This window comes from Tachyglossus aculeatus, chromosome 16 (assembly GCF_015852505.1).
Source record: "Tachyglossus aculeatus isolate mTacAcu1 chromosome 16, mTacAcu1.pri, whole genome shotgun sequence".
Taxonomy (NCBI): domain Eukaryota; kingdom Metazoa; phylum Chordata; class Mammalia; order Monotremata; family Tachyglossidae; genus Tachyglossus; species Tachyglossus aculeatus.
Window position 1 is genome coordinate 14778389 of NC_052081.1, and position 19925 is coordinate 14798313.

At 40.7% G+C, this 19925-nt stretch overlaps 1 protein-coding gene across 2 annotated transcripts in view; it reads left to right on the forward strand.

Moving 5' to 3' along the window:
* Nucleotides 1-19925, forward strand: part of PLA2G4A (phospholipase A2 group IVA) — a 124983-nt gene that overhangs the window by 13192 nt on the left and 91866 nt on the right. For both annotated transcript variants that reach the window (XM_038758438.1, XM_038758439.1), the window contains exon 2: nt 12032-12164. In XM_038758438.1, coding sequence (XP_038614366.1) covers nt 12132-12164 — 33 coding nt within the window. In that variant the 5' untranslated portion in view covers nt 12032-12131. The remainder of the gene's footprint in view (nt 1-12031; nt 12165-19925) is intronic.

Here is a 19925-nt window from a genome sequence, read left to right on the forward strand (position 1 = left end):
TCTCTATCTGTTGCTGAATTGTACTTTCTAAGTGCTTAGTACAGTGCTCTGCACACAATAAACACTCAATAAATACGATTGAATGAATGAATGAATGAACTTTCACCCTTCCCCTGGCTTCCATCCCCACCTCCCATTCCTATCCCCATGTATTCCATTGAGAATCCAGGATCAAAGATTTAGGGATTTGAGTTACAATCCAAGTTCCTGTGCCATTCCGTAGTGTAACTTGGCACGCTTGATGTGAGAGTTTAATAATGAATCTCAGTGTGATGCACTTCCAAATTGTACGAGCATACCAATGCTAAATAATAATTACAGAGGCATTTTCTTTGAACAATGCAATTAGACATATCTAAATTGATTATCTTGTATTTACCCCAACACTTAACCTAGAAAGCACTTAATAAATGCTGTAGCTAACTAAATAAAGGAACTGAAAGGGACCCAGTGGAAAAGCAGTTGGAAAAAAATAATATTCAGCAAGCTCAAGGTCACTGTATGGGGGAAGGGGAAAAAAGCCTGAGGATAAACACAAATGCTAGAAAAAAAGCCCTAAAATTCTAGAGAACTCAGAGCAAACACAGTGTTAAAGGGACAAAACATAATGATGACTAGCAGAGTAGCATTTAAGAATCATAGGTTCATTTTCTTAAATAATCAGCTTTGCCCACCTCCTCACCAGGTATTTTAAGTTTGGACGTATTCCACCTGACTTGGAAAACTCGGAGATTTCCACAGAGGGAACAAAATTCTTTAAAGATTTGTGAAATAGAATCCTTTCGAGTATAGCTTAAAGGAACTGTCATTATTTAGAGAAACAGCCTAGCCTAATGAAAAGAACGTGGGCCTGTTGGGGGGGGGGGGGGGGGGGGTCAGAGGTCCTATGTTCTAATTCTGCCTCTGCCACTTACCTACCTTGGAGAAGTCACCCGACTTCTCTCTGCCTAAGTTCCCCCATCTGCAAAATGGAGATTCAAATATCAGTTCTCTCTTGTACTTAGTCTGTGAGTCCTGTGTGGGACAGGGACCTTGACTGTCCTGACTATCTTGTATCTACTCTAGAGCTTAGAACAGTACTTGGCACGTTGTAAGCCCTTAACAAATACTACAATTATTAGGAAGCTGGGAGGAGTAAAGATAGGATTAGTGGGAATGACACCCTAAAACGTATGAGAGTTTTACTGAAAATGGTGACCAGCTGTTTCCTGTCTTCCTGAAGGACTTTACAGTGAAAGAGGAAGCCAACTTGAGCTGCAGCTGGCATAAGTGCCAACTCCTTGGGAACGAAGGAATACAATAATCTCCATGGTGTTGGCAATGAGGGAACTGAGCTAATGGCTTTGCCCATGTAGCTTTTGGGCCAGGGTGAGCAGCCACAGTTAGTTCTGCCTTCCAGGAGCAGCTTGGCCTAGAAGAAAGAGATTGTGCCTGGGAGTCAGAGGGCCTGGATTCTAATTCCTTCTCCACCACTTACTTGCTGTGTGTCTCAGTTGTCTCAGCTGCAAAACAGGGATTCAATACCTGTTCTCCCTCCTGCTTAGACTGTGAGCTCCATGTGGGACCTGATTATCTTGTGCCTGCCCCTCTGCTTGGTTCAGTGCTTGGCACATAGTCAGAGCTCAACAAATACCACAGTTATTGTTATTAACCAGAGAGGGTCTCTCAGCCTCTCGTTCCTGCTGGCAGGTGGAAGAAGAGGACACTCTGGCTGCTACTGCTCTTTTTCTGGTCCTCACCGGGTACCAAAGCTGAAGTCAAGGTGTTCCTTTCACTTCCATCCCATTACTCAGTTTTGCATATACAACAATTGATCAATCAACCGTATTTAGCATGTGCTTTACTAGGTTTAGAGCACTGTACTAAGTACAGTACAAAAGAATTAGCAGACACATTCTTTGCCCGTGAGGGGAAAAGCAGTGTTGCCTGGTGGATATAGAACACAGGTCTAGGAGTCAGAAGGACCTGGGTTCTAATCATAGCTCCACCACTTGTCTGTTATGTGACCTTGGGGAAGTCACTTCACTTTTCTGTGCCTCAGTTACCTCATCTATAAAATGGGGATTAAGACTCTGAGCCCCATGTAGGACATAGAGTGCGTTGAACCGATAAACTTGTATCCATCCCAGCATTTAGCAGACAAGTGGCGGAACTGAGATTAGAACCCAGGTCCTTCTGACTCCGAGGCACATACTCTATCCACTAGGCCATATTGCTTCTCTTCAGCTTGGAAGATATCCACTGGGTTGTAGGCTCCTTTAGGGCAAGTGTCATATCTAACAGCTCTACCATACCCTCCTAAGTGCTTAGTACAGTACACGGTAAGCATTCAGTAAATATAATTGTTTGATTGATTGTAGTGAGCAGCAGAACAGGTGTAAGAAGAGTTCAAATTGGCAGATTCAATTGGGAATGAATTGGGGGACCAGAAATGCACTGCGCCTTTTAGGGAGACTGGGAGATCTAGAGGAAGGATGGCAAGAGAAAGTCGAATAGATGGAAGGGAGCAGATAGCAGACAGGAATGGGTTCATTAGTGAAGTAAGCTGGCTTTGGAATTAAATGAGGGAAATATAGACAATACAGAACCATTCTTTTTCAGGCTCCTTGGGCTAGGGTCTTTATGCTTCCATTTTATTGTACTCGCCAAAGTCCGTAGTTCTGTGCTCTGTACACTTTACCTGATCAAGAAATACTACTGAACGAATGAATGAGAGGGTGGATCATTTTGAGGAGGAGATTAGGTTGAAGAGGTGAAAAACGATTTAACCAGAGTTGATTTGGACGACCCTTGGAGGTAGAGAAGAGATGATTAACTGCTCTGGATGGTTTTAGATGTGCATTTGCCTGGAGGCTGGAGGCTCTTCCTCATGACCCTTCTGGCCCTTCAATTCCAAGACTGGAAGTGGGAGAGGCAGGGAGATGAAGGGGTTTTCAATCAGTCAGTCAGTGGTATATAGAGAGGCAGGGAGATGAAGGGGTTTTCAATCAGTCAGTCAGTGGTATATAGAGAGGCAGGGAGATGAAGGCGTTTTCAATTAGTCAGTCAGTGGTATATATTCAGCACTTTTTGTGTGTGGAGCACTGTACTAAGGTCTTGGGAGGGTAGAATTCAATAGAGTAGGTGAGACATGATCCTTTCCCTCAAGAAGCTCTCCATCTAGTGTATAACTCCTAAGATGTCCGGAGCCTGAATAAGGATTGTGAGAAGAGAATGGGAATAAAGTGGTTCTGAAAGACCCATGGAGAAGAAAGCAGTATAATTTAGTGCTGGAATGAAAGTTGGGGAGACAAAGAGTGAGGGATTCAGCAGACTGAATTTTTATCTCAAGGGTCCCGAGCCCAAATAAGGGGCTGTGTGGAAAGAATGGGGATAAAGAGGTGATTCTGGAAGATTTGGGCAGCAGAAAGCCGTGGAATTTAAGTGCTAGAATGAAAGTAGGGGAGACAAAGAGTGAAGGATTGAGCAGATTGAATTTATATCTTCAGGCTAAGGGATGGTTGGGAGGGTTAGGAGAATGATGAATGATGAAGGGTTTCAATCTTCCATTTGGAGCTTGAGGGAGTGGAGAGACATGTGGAAATGCAAAAATAGGATATTGGAACTCAGAGAGCTGAGTGAAGGGAGAAAACTGCATGGGAATGATTATCCAAGACAAGGAAACTAATGAGGTTGCTTAGTGAATGGAACATCTAGTGTATGTTAATACATACCCATGCAGCAGAAAACAGACATTGCTTAGTCATAGTCCCTTCTGTATTTATTTCCTAAAAATAAAGTCTCATATTTCGCAGATGGCTCCCACTTAACTATGGGAAAATTACAGGGGGAGGGAGGCTTGTCTAAAGACATATTCATTCAATCATAGTTATTGAGCACTTACTGTGTGCAGAGCACTGTACTAAGTGTTTGAGAGAGGGCACTCTCAAAATAAACACATTCCCTGCCCACTACGAGTTTACAGTCTAGAGTCTAGACACGGTCTAGACACCTGGTGTCCAGGTTTGAGATAAGTCAGGCCCGAAGTCTTCTGAATCCCAGGCTGTTGATAATTCTATGTACGGTGAAGAACTGTTTTACAATTTATTTGGAACTTGAAATGGTTTATAAAAATTTCCTTCCCTAAAAGCCAAAATCATCACCTAGGCAGATTGCTTAAAGTTATCTTTAATTTTCACAGCTCTGGCTTTAATCAATCAGCTTTTGATTCTAAAGGTCATGCCAAAATAAAGAGCATGAATAAATTCGTCACTTGATGTCTAATCATTTAACCCATTATTCCAAATTTTGAGCCCTTAAAAGTTAGTTGTCTGATATGTGCTGTACGGTAACTCCTTTCCCTCAGATTAGTGACCAAATTTAATCTGAAAATATAATCCTGTTTGGTAGATTATAAATTGAATAAATAAAATAGATTAATCAAGATTTCTTTTGCCTTGGTATGTTTTTAAATCCTCAGACCCAAACAATAGATGCCCCTTATCAATTTGCTTCAGCATTTAGCAACAGAACAAAGAGAATGCCATTCAGGGTCATTTCCTATGCAAAACCACCTCATTGGGCTATCTTGTTTCCTTTGGTGGACCTTGTCGCTTCTTGACATTACTAAGCTCTTACAAAGGTTTAGACATTGTCAAATTCTGTTGTACTTTGTAAATCCAGAAAAAGAAAGGAGAGTAAGCAGTGTTAGCCTATTGGCGCTGGACACTCCTAAATTTTAGGCCTTGAGAAATGGCAGATGGAACCCCTAAGAATTCTGGTTTCAGCTGGGGTTTATGAGTTTGGTAATGAGCTAGGAGCCTAATATAGGCTGTCTGGCCAAGCTTTGGCAGATAAACAAAGAGCTAGCAAAACAGAGAAGCAGAGAGAAAGAGGAGGGAGAGAGAGATAGAGAGAGAGAAAGGCAGCAGAAAGATAGCCCTTCCCTTGCTGTTTATTTCCTTCAGCAATGCCACCCATGCTGTTTGAGGCTGGAGCTGCTGCTTTCATTTGCTGATGTTGTCTAAGGGACTAATTCTGCTGCCTCTTCACTGGCCACTCCACACACCCGCACAGTTTCCCTCTGCCTCGGTTACTTTGGGAAGGTAGCTCTTAGTAGCAACAGTAGCAGTACAAGCATCAGCAGCTCATTTGGGGAGCAGGAGAAGGGGCAGATGTGACCTAATGGGAAGAACTCAGGGCTGGAAAGCAGAGGACCTGGATTCTAATCTCTGTTCTGCTACTTCCCTGCTGTGTTACTTCGGGCAAGTCAATCAGATAATCAGTCGTATTTATTGAGTACTTATGGTGGGCAGAGCTCTGTACCAAATGCTTGGGAGAGTGCAATATAACAAAGTTGGTAGACACTAGTCATTTCAATTCTCTGTGCTTCAGTTTACTCATCTGTAAATTGGTAAATGAGGATTTAGTAACCGTTTTCACTCCCTGTGAGACGGTAACTCCTCATGGATAGGAACTGTCCCAATTATTTTGTATCACTCCAGCACTTTTTTAAAAAAATATAATATTTGTTAGATATTTACTATGTGCCAGTCTGTATTAAGCACTGGGGCAGATACAAGATATCAGGTTAGACACAGTCCATGTCCCATGTAGGGCTCAAGGTCTTAATCCCCATTTTACAGATTAGTTAACCCTCTTTACTTTTTTACTTCCTAATTAAACCTCATACATTATTTTGCCCTTAGCTAATTTTCATCTGAAATTTAAGGAGAGCTGAATGTTGATTTGGATGTGGGAAGGGTTGAAAGGATAAGGTTTGATGGAAGGGCATGAGGTTCATTCATCTTTTTCATACAAGTCACCAGCCTCATAGTCTAAGGACAACACTTTATATATCCCCTATTTTAGAGCAGTTCAAGAAAACTCATTTTAGAACAACAAATAATAATGCCCACCCTATGCAGTTTTTTATTATTTACTACTTCTGGAGTTCACAAACATAAGGCGAACATTTTTATTCCTATTTGGCACACATTTTCTGTAAATATAGAAGAGAAATTCAATCTAAAGTACAGATTTTCCCATAAGAGTTTGTAATGTAAAACAATAGATAATTCTGATAATTGTCACAAAAACAACTTAGCCTGAAATTTATTGGACATTCTCAAATCAAGTCCTGGATTACCAATTAACCAAGGAAGTCACCTCATAGGAGAATGGAGAAAAAGAAAACATGTTTCAGGATATTCTCAAATCTGACAAAAATAAAAAGGGAAAACAAATGCAGGTGCTTTAGTACAGTGCTCTGCACCCATTGATCTATTGATTGACATGGTGGAAGATCTTGGCCAAGGATGATTCACACTCTCTGAAGGAGAGGAAGGAAAGGTAGAAATATTGAAGTGATAACTCCGAATCATCCTCTCGATGAGGAAATATTTGTCCAGCTGCAGTAATTCACCTGGAGAGGAAGTCATTCGTGTTCATGAAACACTGAGCATGATGAATGCATTTAGGAAGATCATCTGGTCATAGATCTACTCCCTTTATGCCACTGATTATAAGAGCTGATGGGATAGGAAGTAGCATTGCCTGGTGGAAAGAGCATGGGCCTGGGAATCAAGGGACCTGGGTTCTAATCCCTGCTCCACCACATCCCTGCTTGTACGACCTTAGGCAAATCACTCAACTTCTCTGTGCCTCAAAATGGGGATGCAATACCTGTTCTCCCTCTTAGACTTTGAGCCCTGCATGGATCCTGATTATCTTGGATCTACCACAGCTCTTAATACGGTGCTTGACACATAGTAAGTGCCTAACAAGTACCACAACTGTTACTATTATTATTATTGGAAGAAGAAAAGAGGTAGGTTCCCCCTGGGAAGAAATGCTTCTCAGGGGTCAAAGATTTCAGGCAGAGTGATGAGAACCTCGGATGGGGTGGTGTGGGGCTCCCTTAAAAGACAGAAAATGTTGAGCCACTTAATTTATGAGTCATTATTCCTCCATTTTTCCCCTATTCTCTCTCACTATTTTTTTCCTCAGCCTCACCTCTAGACCAGCCCCTTCTCTCTTTTGTCCCTGAGGGGAGTAAAGGGAATAAAAAAAGGGAGCAGAGAAATGTTGGAACAGGCTCTGGGCTTCTTAGCTGAATTTTTCCATGCCTTCAGCTTATCCCATAGGAAAACAATCAAACCAAAAGACCTTTTGGGGACTCACCCTCTGAGTTATTAATAAATATTAATTGAAACCCAGAATCACACAAAATGATGCCCAGTTTCATTCCTTGCTGACTATGAGCTGACAAGCATATAGGCCAAATTTCCCCCTTGTTAAAGTCCAGGAAGCTGTGTAATTATATAGGGTCAAATAAAATGGGAAAGATTGAGCCACTCATATTCGCTGGAAGCCTAATTCTTTGAATTCAATAGAGACCTGTGGTTTTAAAAACATTTAACTTTTGATATTATGTGAACCAGAGTCCAGTACAACTTTCAAGTGACAGTTGAAGGAAGGCCTATATTTCTTTTCATTTCTAATTTTCAGCTGAACCAAGATATTATCTTTTACTTCCACAGAAATATAGATATTCCAAACTATGACACTGGCAAACCAGGAAAGTAGAGGCTGAGTCAGATCCCTGACACATAATCACCTCAGGGATAGGGAAGGGATGAGTCTGCAACTTTTCATAAATTTATAATTGATTCCCGGGGATTTTCCCTGTAGAACTGCTGCTATACTGGGGAAATCTCTAAGAACGTGAGTACCTCCTTCCTGTTTAACTCTTTCTCCATTCCAGTCCCACCTCCTCTACTGCTCAATGAGTGCAGGTTTTTGTTGCTTGGGAGGTGGGTGGAAATCTTGGGCTTCGAGGGGGAGTTCAACCCACTTGATCAGGAGGCAATAAGGAGCAGTCACTTGTTCTTTCATGATTCCTCCGTGCTATCCTGCCACGATCTCTTCTCTGAAGAGCTCTTTGGAGGTGTTCTTTTTTCTCTCTACCTGACAGACCAATGGCATGGTCAGAGCTCGTGGCCCAACTTTGATGTACACTGGTTCAGGGGAAATAGTGCTATGACATGAGACGGCTTGTCTGAAGGAAATGGATATAGCTGGTCACTGGCATAAAAATAATGATAATAATAATAATAGTGGTATATCTTAAGTGCTTACTATGTGCCAGGCACTGTGCTAAGCACTGGGGTAGATACAGGTAAATCAGGTTGGACACAGTCCCTGCCTCACATCCGACCTTTGATCTAGACAACTATTTCCTTCATTCCTCTTTCTTCAGTAAAGAGACACTTAATTCTAGCTGAGGGGCCATTTCAGTTGAGACCTATTGCTGACCAAGGGGGAAAGTCAATGTAAAAAATGCCAGTGGCTTAATTCCTTCTCCATGTATTGGAAGTGGCTTGGTAATAAATGTGGATTTATTGTTACTTAAACCGTGTAACCTAGTTATTTTTTTCTTTTTGTAATATTGAAACTGTGGAGCAGTTTAGTAACCCTTTAAAGTGTTCAGAGTTTGAAATGCTGGGTTAGAATCCCTCTTCCCCTTGATCATGCAATTCTGGGTGGACAGCCGTGGTGTTTAGAACAAACTCTCCAAGAAGGCATATGGGATCGGTTCAAAGAATAAAAGCTAGAACATATAAAGCATGTTTCATTCACTGTCGATGCATGGAACTTCCTCCTTTGGTTTTGAAACTGCAACAGGGATGAAAGGTTTGTGGTTTTCTCTAATTCATTAAAAATTCTTTTTTGACTCTCAGGATCTGAAGGTGGCTACCAACCTTCTCAGTGGCCAGCGAAGGCCCCAGTGATCATCTAATGAGGGAAGACATTTACATGGGCAGTTACTATAATCTGGGCACTTACTGCACTTAGGCATCCTGACAAGAGGACCCTGATTGGGAGGAGCACTCTATCCCATGTCTCAACTCTCTCTCATGGTTAATAATACAAATTCTGGATCTCTTACAAGTATTTTCTTGCACCTATATTCACCCTACACTTGTTTGTTAGTTTGTTTTAGGGTTTTTGTTAAGCGCTTACTATGTGTCAAGCATTTTTCTAAGCACTGGGGTAGACATCAGGTAATCAGGTTGGACACAGTCTCTGCCCAATGCAGGGCTCACAGTCTAAGTAAGAGGGAGAGCAGGAATTTCAGAAGGACGTGGGTCTAGTCCTGGCTCTGCCACTTGTCGGCTGTGTGACCTTGTGCCAGTCACTTGACTTCACTGTGCCTCAGTTACCTCATCTGTAAAATGAATATTCAGACTGTGAGTCCCATGTGGGACAAGGGACTATGTCCAACCTGATTTGCTTGTATCCACCCCAGCACTTAGTACAGTGCCTGGCACTTATAAATACCATTATTATTATTATTATTATTATTATTATTAGCTTGTATTCCTCCTCTAGACCATAAGCTCCCTGAGGTAAAAGAACATGTCTACCAGCTCTGTTTTATTCTCCCAAGCACTTAATATAATGCTCTGCACACAGTAAGCACTCGATAAATCTGATTGATTGATTCTACCATAAAAGGGCACTGAATCTCCTATACATTTAATACAAAACTATACATAGAGAAAGGTTCCAGCCTTCATTGTTCTTTTTCACATATAACAATATATAACCGAGTTGGTAGACGTGTTCCCTGCTCCCAAGGATTTTACAGTCTAGAGACAAATGAATTTGCATTTCATGAATGCCCACACTGAATATCCACAATCTTACATTTCCGTGGGTGTGCATTTTGCTATCACTCAGAGAACAGGAGCAACGGAGAAAAAGGAAAAATCAAACATATTTATTGAGTGTTTACTATGTGCAGAGCTCTGTATATATGTATATATGTTTGTGCATATTTATTACTCTATTTATTTATTTATTTATTTTACTTGTACATATCTATTCTATTTATGTCATTTTGTTAATATGTTTGGTTTTGTTCTCTGTCTCCCCCTTCTAGACTGTGAGCCCACTGTTGGGTAGGGACTGTCTCTATATGTTGCCAACTTGTACTTCCCAAGCGCTTAGTACAGTGCTCTGCACACAGTAAGCGCTCAATAAATATGATTGATTGATTGATTGATTGATTGATACTATAGATTTGGTAGCAGCATGGCGTGGTGCATAGAGCACCAGTCTGGGAGTGAAGGTCATGGGTTCTAAACCCCACTCCACCACTTGTCTGCTCTGTGATCTTGGGCAAGTCACTTCACTTCTCTGTGCTTCAGTTACTTCATCTGTAAAATGGGGATTGAGACGGTGTGTGTGTCCAACCCAATATGCTTGTATCCACCTCAGCGCTTAGTACAGTGCCTGGCACATAGTAAGAGCTTAATAAATGCTATTATTATTATTATTATGATCCCTGCCCTCAAAGAGCTTAATGTGATTAACAAGAACTTTCTAACAGAGGATAATAACAAAAACCTTGTGTTGGTAAAAATAATATATATGTACAATGTTTATACACACATACCTAGATAAATGCTTTTGGCTGGATCATAATTTAACTTCAGTTCTTTTCTTAAACATCTGAAAGTAATTACTATGCCTGTCTAGCCACATTTTAAGCAAGAGTCATACAAATCCCTGAAATGTATAAGATGTGGAAGCAAATATTAAAAATATGAATAAAGAAGGATTTAATTTTGTTAAAGAGTAAGACTGCTTCTACTGCCTGTTTACCCAGAGGTAATTCTTCACAGTGCTTTGCACATAGTAAGCGCTTAACAAATGCCATTATTATTATTATTGTGCCAAGCATTGTATTAAGCATTGGAGTAGAGACAAGATAATCAGTTTGGACACAGTCCCTGAACCACATGGGGCTCACAGTCTAAGCTGAAGGAAAGACAGGTATTTCATCTCCATTTTAAAGATGAGGAAATTCTTCTTTCCTTAATGGTATTTGTTAAGCACATACTATATGCCAGGTACTGTTCTAAGTGATGGAGTAGGTAATAGTTCATCAGGTTGGAAGCAGTCCAGGGTCCCATATGGGGCTCACAGTCTTAATTCCCATCTTACAGATGAGGTAACTGAGGCCCAGAGAAGTGAAGTGACTTGTCCAAGGTCAAACAGCAGGCAAGTGGCAGAGCTGGGATTTGAACCCAGGTCCTTCGACTCCCAGGCTTATGTTTTTTCCACTAGGCCACGCCAGGTTCCCTGACTCCAAAGCACCATGTGCTTTCCACTAGCCTGTGCTTAATATTGCAGGAGCCTCAGTTTCTTTTAAAAAAAGTCTACGATAGCATCGGCAAAGCAGTTCAAGTGGCTGCAACTCACTGTTCTGTGCTAATTCAGCTTTGTCATTGTGAGAACAGTGGTGAAAACCAATAGTGAGATCTTGCAGGATAAAATGACTTTCAGTTTTTTGAAGTCATTTCTCTTCTGTGAATGTGTAAAACCCTGTTTTTCATATGTCAGCATTGAAGTGACACCTGAGTGTGAATCCAAGGCAAATGCATTTATTCCATGAACAGACCCAAAAGAAAGGTTTCAAATATATTTTATTGAAAACCTTTTGAATGAGAATCGGCCTTTAATCATTCTTCTGTTCCCTGAAGCAAAGCCAACAGAGGTATATGTTAATGGACAATTGCTATTTTTATAAAATTAGGTGTGATTTTCGAAAGAGTGTGCCTCCAAAGCATGCATTTTCTATGCAACATCACATTTTACCAGAAGAAACCCAGAATAATTGTTCACTAAATTAGCTCAAATAAGTGTGGAAATTGGTAGCTCTATTGTGGGCAGGGACTGTGTCTGTTTATTGTTATATTGTACTCCCCGAAGCGCTAAGTACAGTGCTTTACACATAGTAAGCACTCAATAAAACAATTGAATGAATGAATGAATACTCCACCCTGTCTCTAGTGGACAGATATATTTTCTAGAAATCATATGCTGTGCGGTTTCACTAAAGCCTGAGTTTTCAAACCCTGAATGTAAAAGAACAAACAGATGATGAGTGGGAGGTAGGTTTATAAATTCTCAATTTAACCCTGAATGTGGAGGCGTGCTTGAAAGAAATATATCTTAACAATAATGATTGCTTATTTTGCAGGTTTAACCCAGCTACAGTACTTGGAGAGAGAGCTTTGAAGTGGGAAGAGGCTTCGTTTGAAATATAAAGACGATTCTTGAACAGCATAGCGAAACCCAAAATGTCCTCTATAGATCCTTATCAACACATTATAGTAAGTATAATTTTTTTTTGGTGCGTATTTCAGAGAATAGGCACCACACCGTAATATCACACACGGAACCATTGTACTAAACTGTCATTATGTGTACAACTTCTGAATGGTTTATGACTTTTATGACATTAGCCAGAAAGGATGGATTCAAAGAAAACAGTGTCTGTTATGAAACTGAAATTCAAGGGCAGTTAAACATTTCTACTTCCTTTAAATGATCTCTTATCAGGTTGAGGGTTTCAGCTTGTGTAGTCACATCCTTGCAATGAGTCTGCAAAGGAAGAGTTTTAGGGAACAGCTTTAGTGAAGAATTTACCCTGGCTGCAGGAACAATTGGCTCAAGTGAAAAAGAGAAATACTGGTTTAATGCCTCTGAGAAAAGAAAACCATTAGAGAAGTGTCATTCAGTACTGGTCTCTTGCTTCCCTCCTGCATGGGACTCATTCTCCCTTCATGTTCAGCAGACAAGTACTCTCCCCATCTTCAAAGTCTTTCTAAAATCATGTCTCCTTCAGGAAGTCTTCCCTGACTAACCTTTCCTCTCCCCCTCCCTATTTCCCTGTACTTCCATTGCAACACTTCTGAGTCACCTATACACTTAAGTCCTCAGTCAATCAATCATATTTATTGAGCACTTACTGAATGCAGAGTGCTGCACTAAGCACTTGGGAGAGTCTGATATAACGGAGTTGGTAGACATGTTCCCCAACCACAGTGAGCTTGCAGTCTAGAGGAGGAAACAGATGTTAATAAAAATAAATCAATTATGCATGTGGACATAAGTGCTATGGGGCTGTGGGAGGGGTGAATAAAAGGTGCAATTCCAAGTGTGATGGTGAGGCAGAAGGGAATGGGAGAATTTGAAAGAAAGTTGTAGTCAGGGAAGGCCTCTTGAAGGAGATGTGGCACTGAAAGTGGGGTGAGTGATCTCCTGTTAGATATTCATTCATTCAATCGTATTTATTGAGCACGCACTGTGTGCAGAGCACTGTACTAAGCGCTTTGGAAATACAAGTTGAAGATATGAAGAGGGAGGGCCATACCAGTCCAGAGGAGGAAACTAATCTCTAAGAAATCACCCCTTCCCACCATCACAGATACCAATTTTATGTATATTTAAAAAAAATTCCATTGCTTCCCCTATCTGACATTTATTTTAGTGTCTTCCGCCCCCTCGCTAGATTGAAAAATCCTTGAGGACAGAGTCTGTGTCTACTAATGCTTTTGTACCCTCTTTTGTGGTCAGTGCAGTGCTGTGTACCAAGTAAGCATTCAGTATGTGCCTATAATTAATTGATGGATTGAAAAATGATGAGTGGGAGATAGGCTTATAAATTCTGAATTTAACCCTGAATGTGGAGGCGTGCTGGATCCAGTAGCTGATGATGAGTTAAATTTAGAATCACGGTGAAGTTCCAAGTGTTTTGGGTGTTAAGGCTACGATGAGCAAGGTATTTGGAGAAAATGCATTTTGTACAGTTTTTCAAGAAAGAGCATGTTTTAAGGGAGCTCATCTAAGGGTGGTTATCTTGCAGGGAGGACTTGAACAGCTAGAGATGGAAAGTGTTGATAGGTTGAATCCATTTGAAACCAGTCATTCTTGAATGTTGATGAATTCAGCATTGTGATATTAATATAGGGTCAGGGTGACCCAAGGGAACAGTCAAGAAGCCTGGGTTCTATAGCCCAGCTCTACTGCTGGACTGTTGTTTGACTTTGAGCAAGTTACATAACCTCTCTGAGCTTGTTTCCTTATTTGTAAATGTGGATAATAATTGCCGCCTCTCCTATCACCGGGGTACTCTGTGAGAATAAAATGTGATCACTCATTTCACTTGATCAATCAATCAGTATTATTTATTGAACACTCCTTATGTGTAATAAGAATAATAATGATGGTATTTGTTAAGCGCTTACTATGTGCAAAGCACTGTTCTAAGCAGTGGGGAGGTTACAAGGTGATCGGGTTGTCCCATGTGGGGGGGGCCTCACAGTTTTAATCCCCGTTTTACAGATGAGGTCACTGAGGCACAGAGAAGTTAAGTGACTTGCCCAAAGTCACACAAAGCTGACAGTTGGCGGAGCCGGGATTTGAACCCATGACCTCTGACTCCAAAGCCCGTGCTCTTTCCACTGAGCCACACTGCTTCTAGTGTACAGCACTGAACTAAGTGTTTGGCAGTGCAATAAAATAGAGTTGGTGGACATAGTCACCTGTCTCTGAGGAGTTTATTTCCAAATACTCTGGGCAAATGAAAGCACTGTACCAATTCAAGATATTGTTAGTGCTAATGAGAGCATTGAGTGGCAGGGAATGAGTCTGTTCACTGTTGTACTCTCCCAAGTGGTTTAGTATAGTGCTCTGCACAAAGTAAATGCTCAATAAATATGATTGAATGAATTAATAAATGACAAGGTAACAGGGTGTGTAGTGCAGCGGAAGGATACACAGTATCTTTACAGATTGTCACCACAAATTGAAAAGGGAGCTTTTTCTAACATTAGGTTATCTGCATAAGCCCTGAAAGCACCTAAAAGAAAATAGATTCTCTTTCCTAGTAAACAATTTTGATGTTGAAAGGGACTGTAATATATGCAGATCTCATGGAGAATTTGGTACTGAAAAAGGGGCATCCAGAAGAAAAGATTCTTTAAAAATGTGAATAATCCATATTTCCCCTCCCTGGTTCTGTTTGCTCTGATATTCAGTTTTATCTCCCACAAGCAGGGTGGTTTAGTAGAAAGATCATAGGTTGGGGACCTGAGTTCCTTCAATCATATTTATTGAGCGCTTGCTATGTGCAGAGCACTGTACTAAGCGCTTGAGTTCTAATCCCACCCAAATCTGCCACTTTCCTATGGTGTGACCTTGGGCAAATTCTCTGTGCCTCAGTTCCTTCAGCTGCAAAACGTGGATTCAGTACCTGTTCTCCCTCCTACTTAGATTGTGAGCGCCATCTGGGACCTGATTATCTTGTATCTATCCTAGCGTTTAGTACAATGCTTGGCACAACATTTTTTATTATTATTATTTTAAGATACTTGCTAGCCAAATATCACAGTCAGCTCTGCCAATGAGCAGTGCCTAACATCTTGTGGTCTAATCACTGTAATTAATGCTAAATACAAAGAAGCTTCTTGAAGACCTGTGTGTCCTGTTTTTCCACACAGCTAGAGTTCATGATTGTTCCTGTCAATATTTTGCAAATAATAGCAATAACTGTGGTATTTGCTAAGTGCTTGCGATATGCCAAACACTGTGGAAGATAAACTACAATCGGATTAGCCACAGTCTCTAGTCCACAGGGGCCTCACAGTCTAGTGGGGAGGGAGAATGAGTATTTAATCCCATTTTACAGATAAAATAACCAAGGTGCAGAGAAATTAAGCCAGTCAGTTAGTTGTACTTACTGATGCTTACTGTGTTCACAGCATTGTACTGAACACTTGGGAGAGTACAATATAACCCTAAATAGGCACATTCCCTGCCCTCTGCTTGTCCAAAGTCACACAACAGGCGAGTGGCAGAGTCTGGATTAAAACACAGGTTTCCTGGCTTCCAGGTCTGTCTTTTATCCACTGTATCATGCTGCTTTGTGAATAGTTCGTATTTTGAGACTTGATTTGGTAGTAGGACAAAATATAGGCTTGTCTACCAGTTTAGGGGACATTCTATATATAGCTTTATCCCATGGCTGGTCATTTGATTCCCAGTATTTTGACTCCACTCTCCTGCCCAAGTGAAGCCATCCTTTCTCCGGAGTTTCCCACCATCCTATTGGGTCCCCATCACACCCTCCAGTAGCCTCCACCGTGGGAAAATTAACTAATTAATTAATTATGGTATTTGTTAAACACTTACTGTGTACTAGGCACTGTTCCAAGCCCTGGGGTAGATACAAGATAATCAGGTTGGACACAGTCCCTGTCCCACATAGGGCTCCCAGTCTTAATTACCATTTTACAGCTGAGGGAGCTGAAGCACAGAGAAGTGAAGTGACTTGCCAAAGGTCACACAGCATACAAGTGGCAGAGCCAGGATTAGAACCCATGACCATCAGACTCCTAGGCCTGTGCTCTATCCATTAGGCCACGCTGATTAGAGAAGATAAGTGAAATAGCATTCCACCAGCCTTCCAATGCATTTCTTTTATGCCACTCATATATATTTATTTTATGTACTGTCACCATTTCACTCCACTCCTCTGGATTGAAGTGACCCGGAGGTAAAATAGCTCAGAAGTCAGTCAATTGGAAGTGAAGTGATTGGGAGTCAAAAGATGTAGAAGCCCCTAACCAGTAAAATCTCTCCCTCAGTCTTCACATGAAGGGGTAAACAGAGATGAAAGTAGAGAAGTGGGTAGATCAGCTGATGACTACTTGCTCTGAAATCAAGTCTCACTGTTGTAGTCTAATCCATTTGCAGTCCTCAGTTCCTCTTGTCACCTCCAATAAATTGCTGCAATGTTTCATAAGTAGTTACATAAAAGTGGTGGTTGCATCATCCTCCTCCATTCTGCATGGGAAGCCTCGGATGAAAATCTGGCACGAACGTCAACCAGGTGAAGTTAGTTGGCATTTCAATTTCTCCCGTCTGAATAGAAAATGTTTAAATTCCAAACCCCATGAGCCTCCTGTAGCACCTTTCTCTGTATAGTTCAGAAGATTTGGGAAAGCCCCTCTCTCAGTATCTCTTTCACCTCATCCAATCACGTGTTTGTGTTGCAGCCCTTTCAGCATAGAATCGAGAGAAACGCAGACATTCCAGGTACGAATAATCTGAAATTGCCTAGCATCAAAACATTAACTCAACAAATGTTATGATGGTGATAGTTGAGTCATTGATCAAACAGATTGTTTTGGCTTCTTTTGCTGAGTAGGAAGAATCCCAAAAGATACCACCCCTGGAAGTCCAATGGAGGAGGTTTTATCCATGACCCGGATTAACCTGTTTCCTTCATCCAAAGAAGTTGGTAGCACCTAAAGTAGAGTTTTGGGAGTCTCTTATGTTGTATCCAGTGGAAGAGCCTGGACCAGTCAAATGGTCAGGGTCTCTTCCTTTTGAATGGAAAAAGCTGAATGTCAAGTTGACTATGTCTGCTTCTTCAACTTAGATATTTTTGAGTTTAGAATAGATTAAGCAAAGGTATTTATTGAACATATATTGTGTGTGGATCACTCGTACTAAGTGCTCGGGAAAGTACAACAGACATGGTAGACATGATCCCTGTCCAAAAGGATCTTATAGATGGGTTGCTTTTCAGTTCGTGGAAATGTCTGTGATTGGAATGTTTAATGATTGACATTCAGATATTTATTTTAGGCATCTGTCCCCATCCCGATACTTAGCTCCAATGTTTAAGGCTTTCAAAGTCTTCTTGGGGAACGTATTTTTATGAGTTTTTCAAATTGGCCATAAAATTCTTACAGCGTTGAACCTTGGTGAAGACTAAATCCTGAGGTCAGTGGCATATTTGATACTCCGATTACTTTTGGGGGTTCTGGTGGGATTCCTGATGAACTCTTAGGCACTGTATTTTAAATGAATATTGAACTTTTAAACAGATTTCTAAACCAGGACTTCTGCCCCTTACTGCCAAAGTATTAAGATATATGGGCTTAAGATCCCAACTCTCCAAATGGACACCTGTAAATGTGTCATAGCAATCAAAATTTTATTATCTTGTCTATAAAATCTAGGGAGAAGGGAAGGGGAATGCCACTCTTATTTTGAAAAATTTTTTTTACAGGGAGTTATTTTATCCAGGAAAGTCCTTAGTATTTCCACTGACAGCTTTCAAAGTAACCCGCACGCTTGCACCGCAAATAGCTGCATTAACATAGCGAAAGGGTGGGGAAACCCATAGCGTGGCAATCTGGTTAATGAGCTGCTGTTGCCAGAGAGTGTGATGGTCTTTGTCAGATGCCCAGGGGCCAGGGAAGATTGGCAGCTTTCAGCATTGCAAAGTTGGTGCAGAGAAATGTGGTAACACTAATAGGCAGGGAAGAGCAATTTACAGAAGGGATCATTGGTTTCTCAAGTGGTGAGTTCTAACAGAAGGGTAGTGGAGACTGGGGTGGTTAGAGGAATGTCCCAAAATATGACAAAGAGGATGAATGAGTTCTCAGAACACAGAAAGCTACTTTCAAACTAGAAAAAAGAACAGACACCCTCTAGACCGAAAACTCATTGTGGGCAGGGAACATGTCTACCAACTCTGTTTTATTGTACTCTCCCAAGCACTTACTACAGTACTCTGCACACAGTAAGTGCTCAAATAAATACCACTGATTGATTGATTGATGAGGAAAGTAATTTAAATATGTATTAGGTTTCTTAGTCTGAGAACAATGAGAACATCAACCTGGTTATAGAGCAATTGCATTATTCTTTGGGTATTACCAAAGACATCCTAGAAAATCGATGCTATATTTACTTATTATAAAGCTCAGAATGCTTTACATTGGTTAATCAAGCCAAAATGAATGCTAACCCAATGGTATTGGTGGACCTATTCTAGAAATAGACTATAGAGTCCATAGTAGGTCCAGTCATAAAGAAGTTTTACTCTATGGTTCTCCTATATACCTGTAGTTTAATCTGAGGGTGTGTTGATACGACTCAGTATCCTTTAGTCTGTGAAGGACTTACTACTGGCCAAAGGATTCATTGGCCTTTTTGGTTGTTGCCCCACAGTGAACTGATGATTTAAGAGAAAAGTGAACATTGACTCCATGATCTTCTTCCTATATAGTAAGTGAGAGCTTAAAGCCCTTAGATCCCTGAGGTCAGGGACTGTGTCGGTTAACTCTATTGTACTCTCCCAAGTGCTTGGTTCAGTGTACTGCACACAGAAAGGCCTCACTAACTACCATTGATTGATTGGTACTTGGATCATTTTTCTCTGGATTTAATCTGTCTATCAACTCCATTGTATTTGTACATTCCAAAGCACTTAGTACAGTGCTTTGCACATAGGAAGCACTCAATAAATACAATTGTTTAATTGCATTACTCACATTTGCTCACTTTGAAGTACATCTGCCATTACTTTGGGCCATTTTTTTCCTTTTTCTTGGTTTGGCTTTCTACTTATTTGCCTATTCTTAAGTCTTTGGACTGCATGCTGCTTAGCTAGCAGAAGTAGTGAAAGCAGAGATTATGTCTACTAACTGTATTATACTCTCTCAATCTCTTAGTATAGTGTTCTGCACACAGTAAGTACTCAGTAGATGTCACTGATTCACTGATTGAATCATTCATTCAGTTATACAGATTTGTTTCACTAATGGCAATCCAAATCAATGTATAGGATTTTCCAAGGGCAGATTGGTACATAGCTCCAGTATCCTTTTGATAAATTGCTAGTTCGTAGTTCCTTCAATTGATTAAGAAAAATGAACAAGTTTATTACATGGGTCCCAAGAGGACTATAATCTACTTGACCACTTTTCTCATCCAGGAAGAAAGGAAAGTGAAATTTGGGGTATAGTATAGGAAATTCCTGTATCCCTAATGGAGTTTTTTGTTTGTTTGTTGGTTTTTTTTTTTGTAACCTCGACAACGAGAAGCTATTTTTGTTATGCTACTCACAGTAACGGGAGATCATTTCATCCATGATCGAAAGCCTGCCCTCTCTGGAATCACAGATTGACATAATTCCACTCTATAAGAAAGTTGTTATTTCAAGAGTTAAATAGGGTTTTTGGTTGAGGTGGGGAATGAAAAGGCAGATAGAAAAGAACCTAGTTAGAGCAATG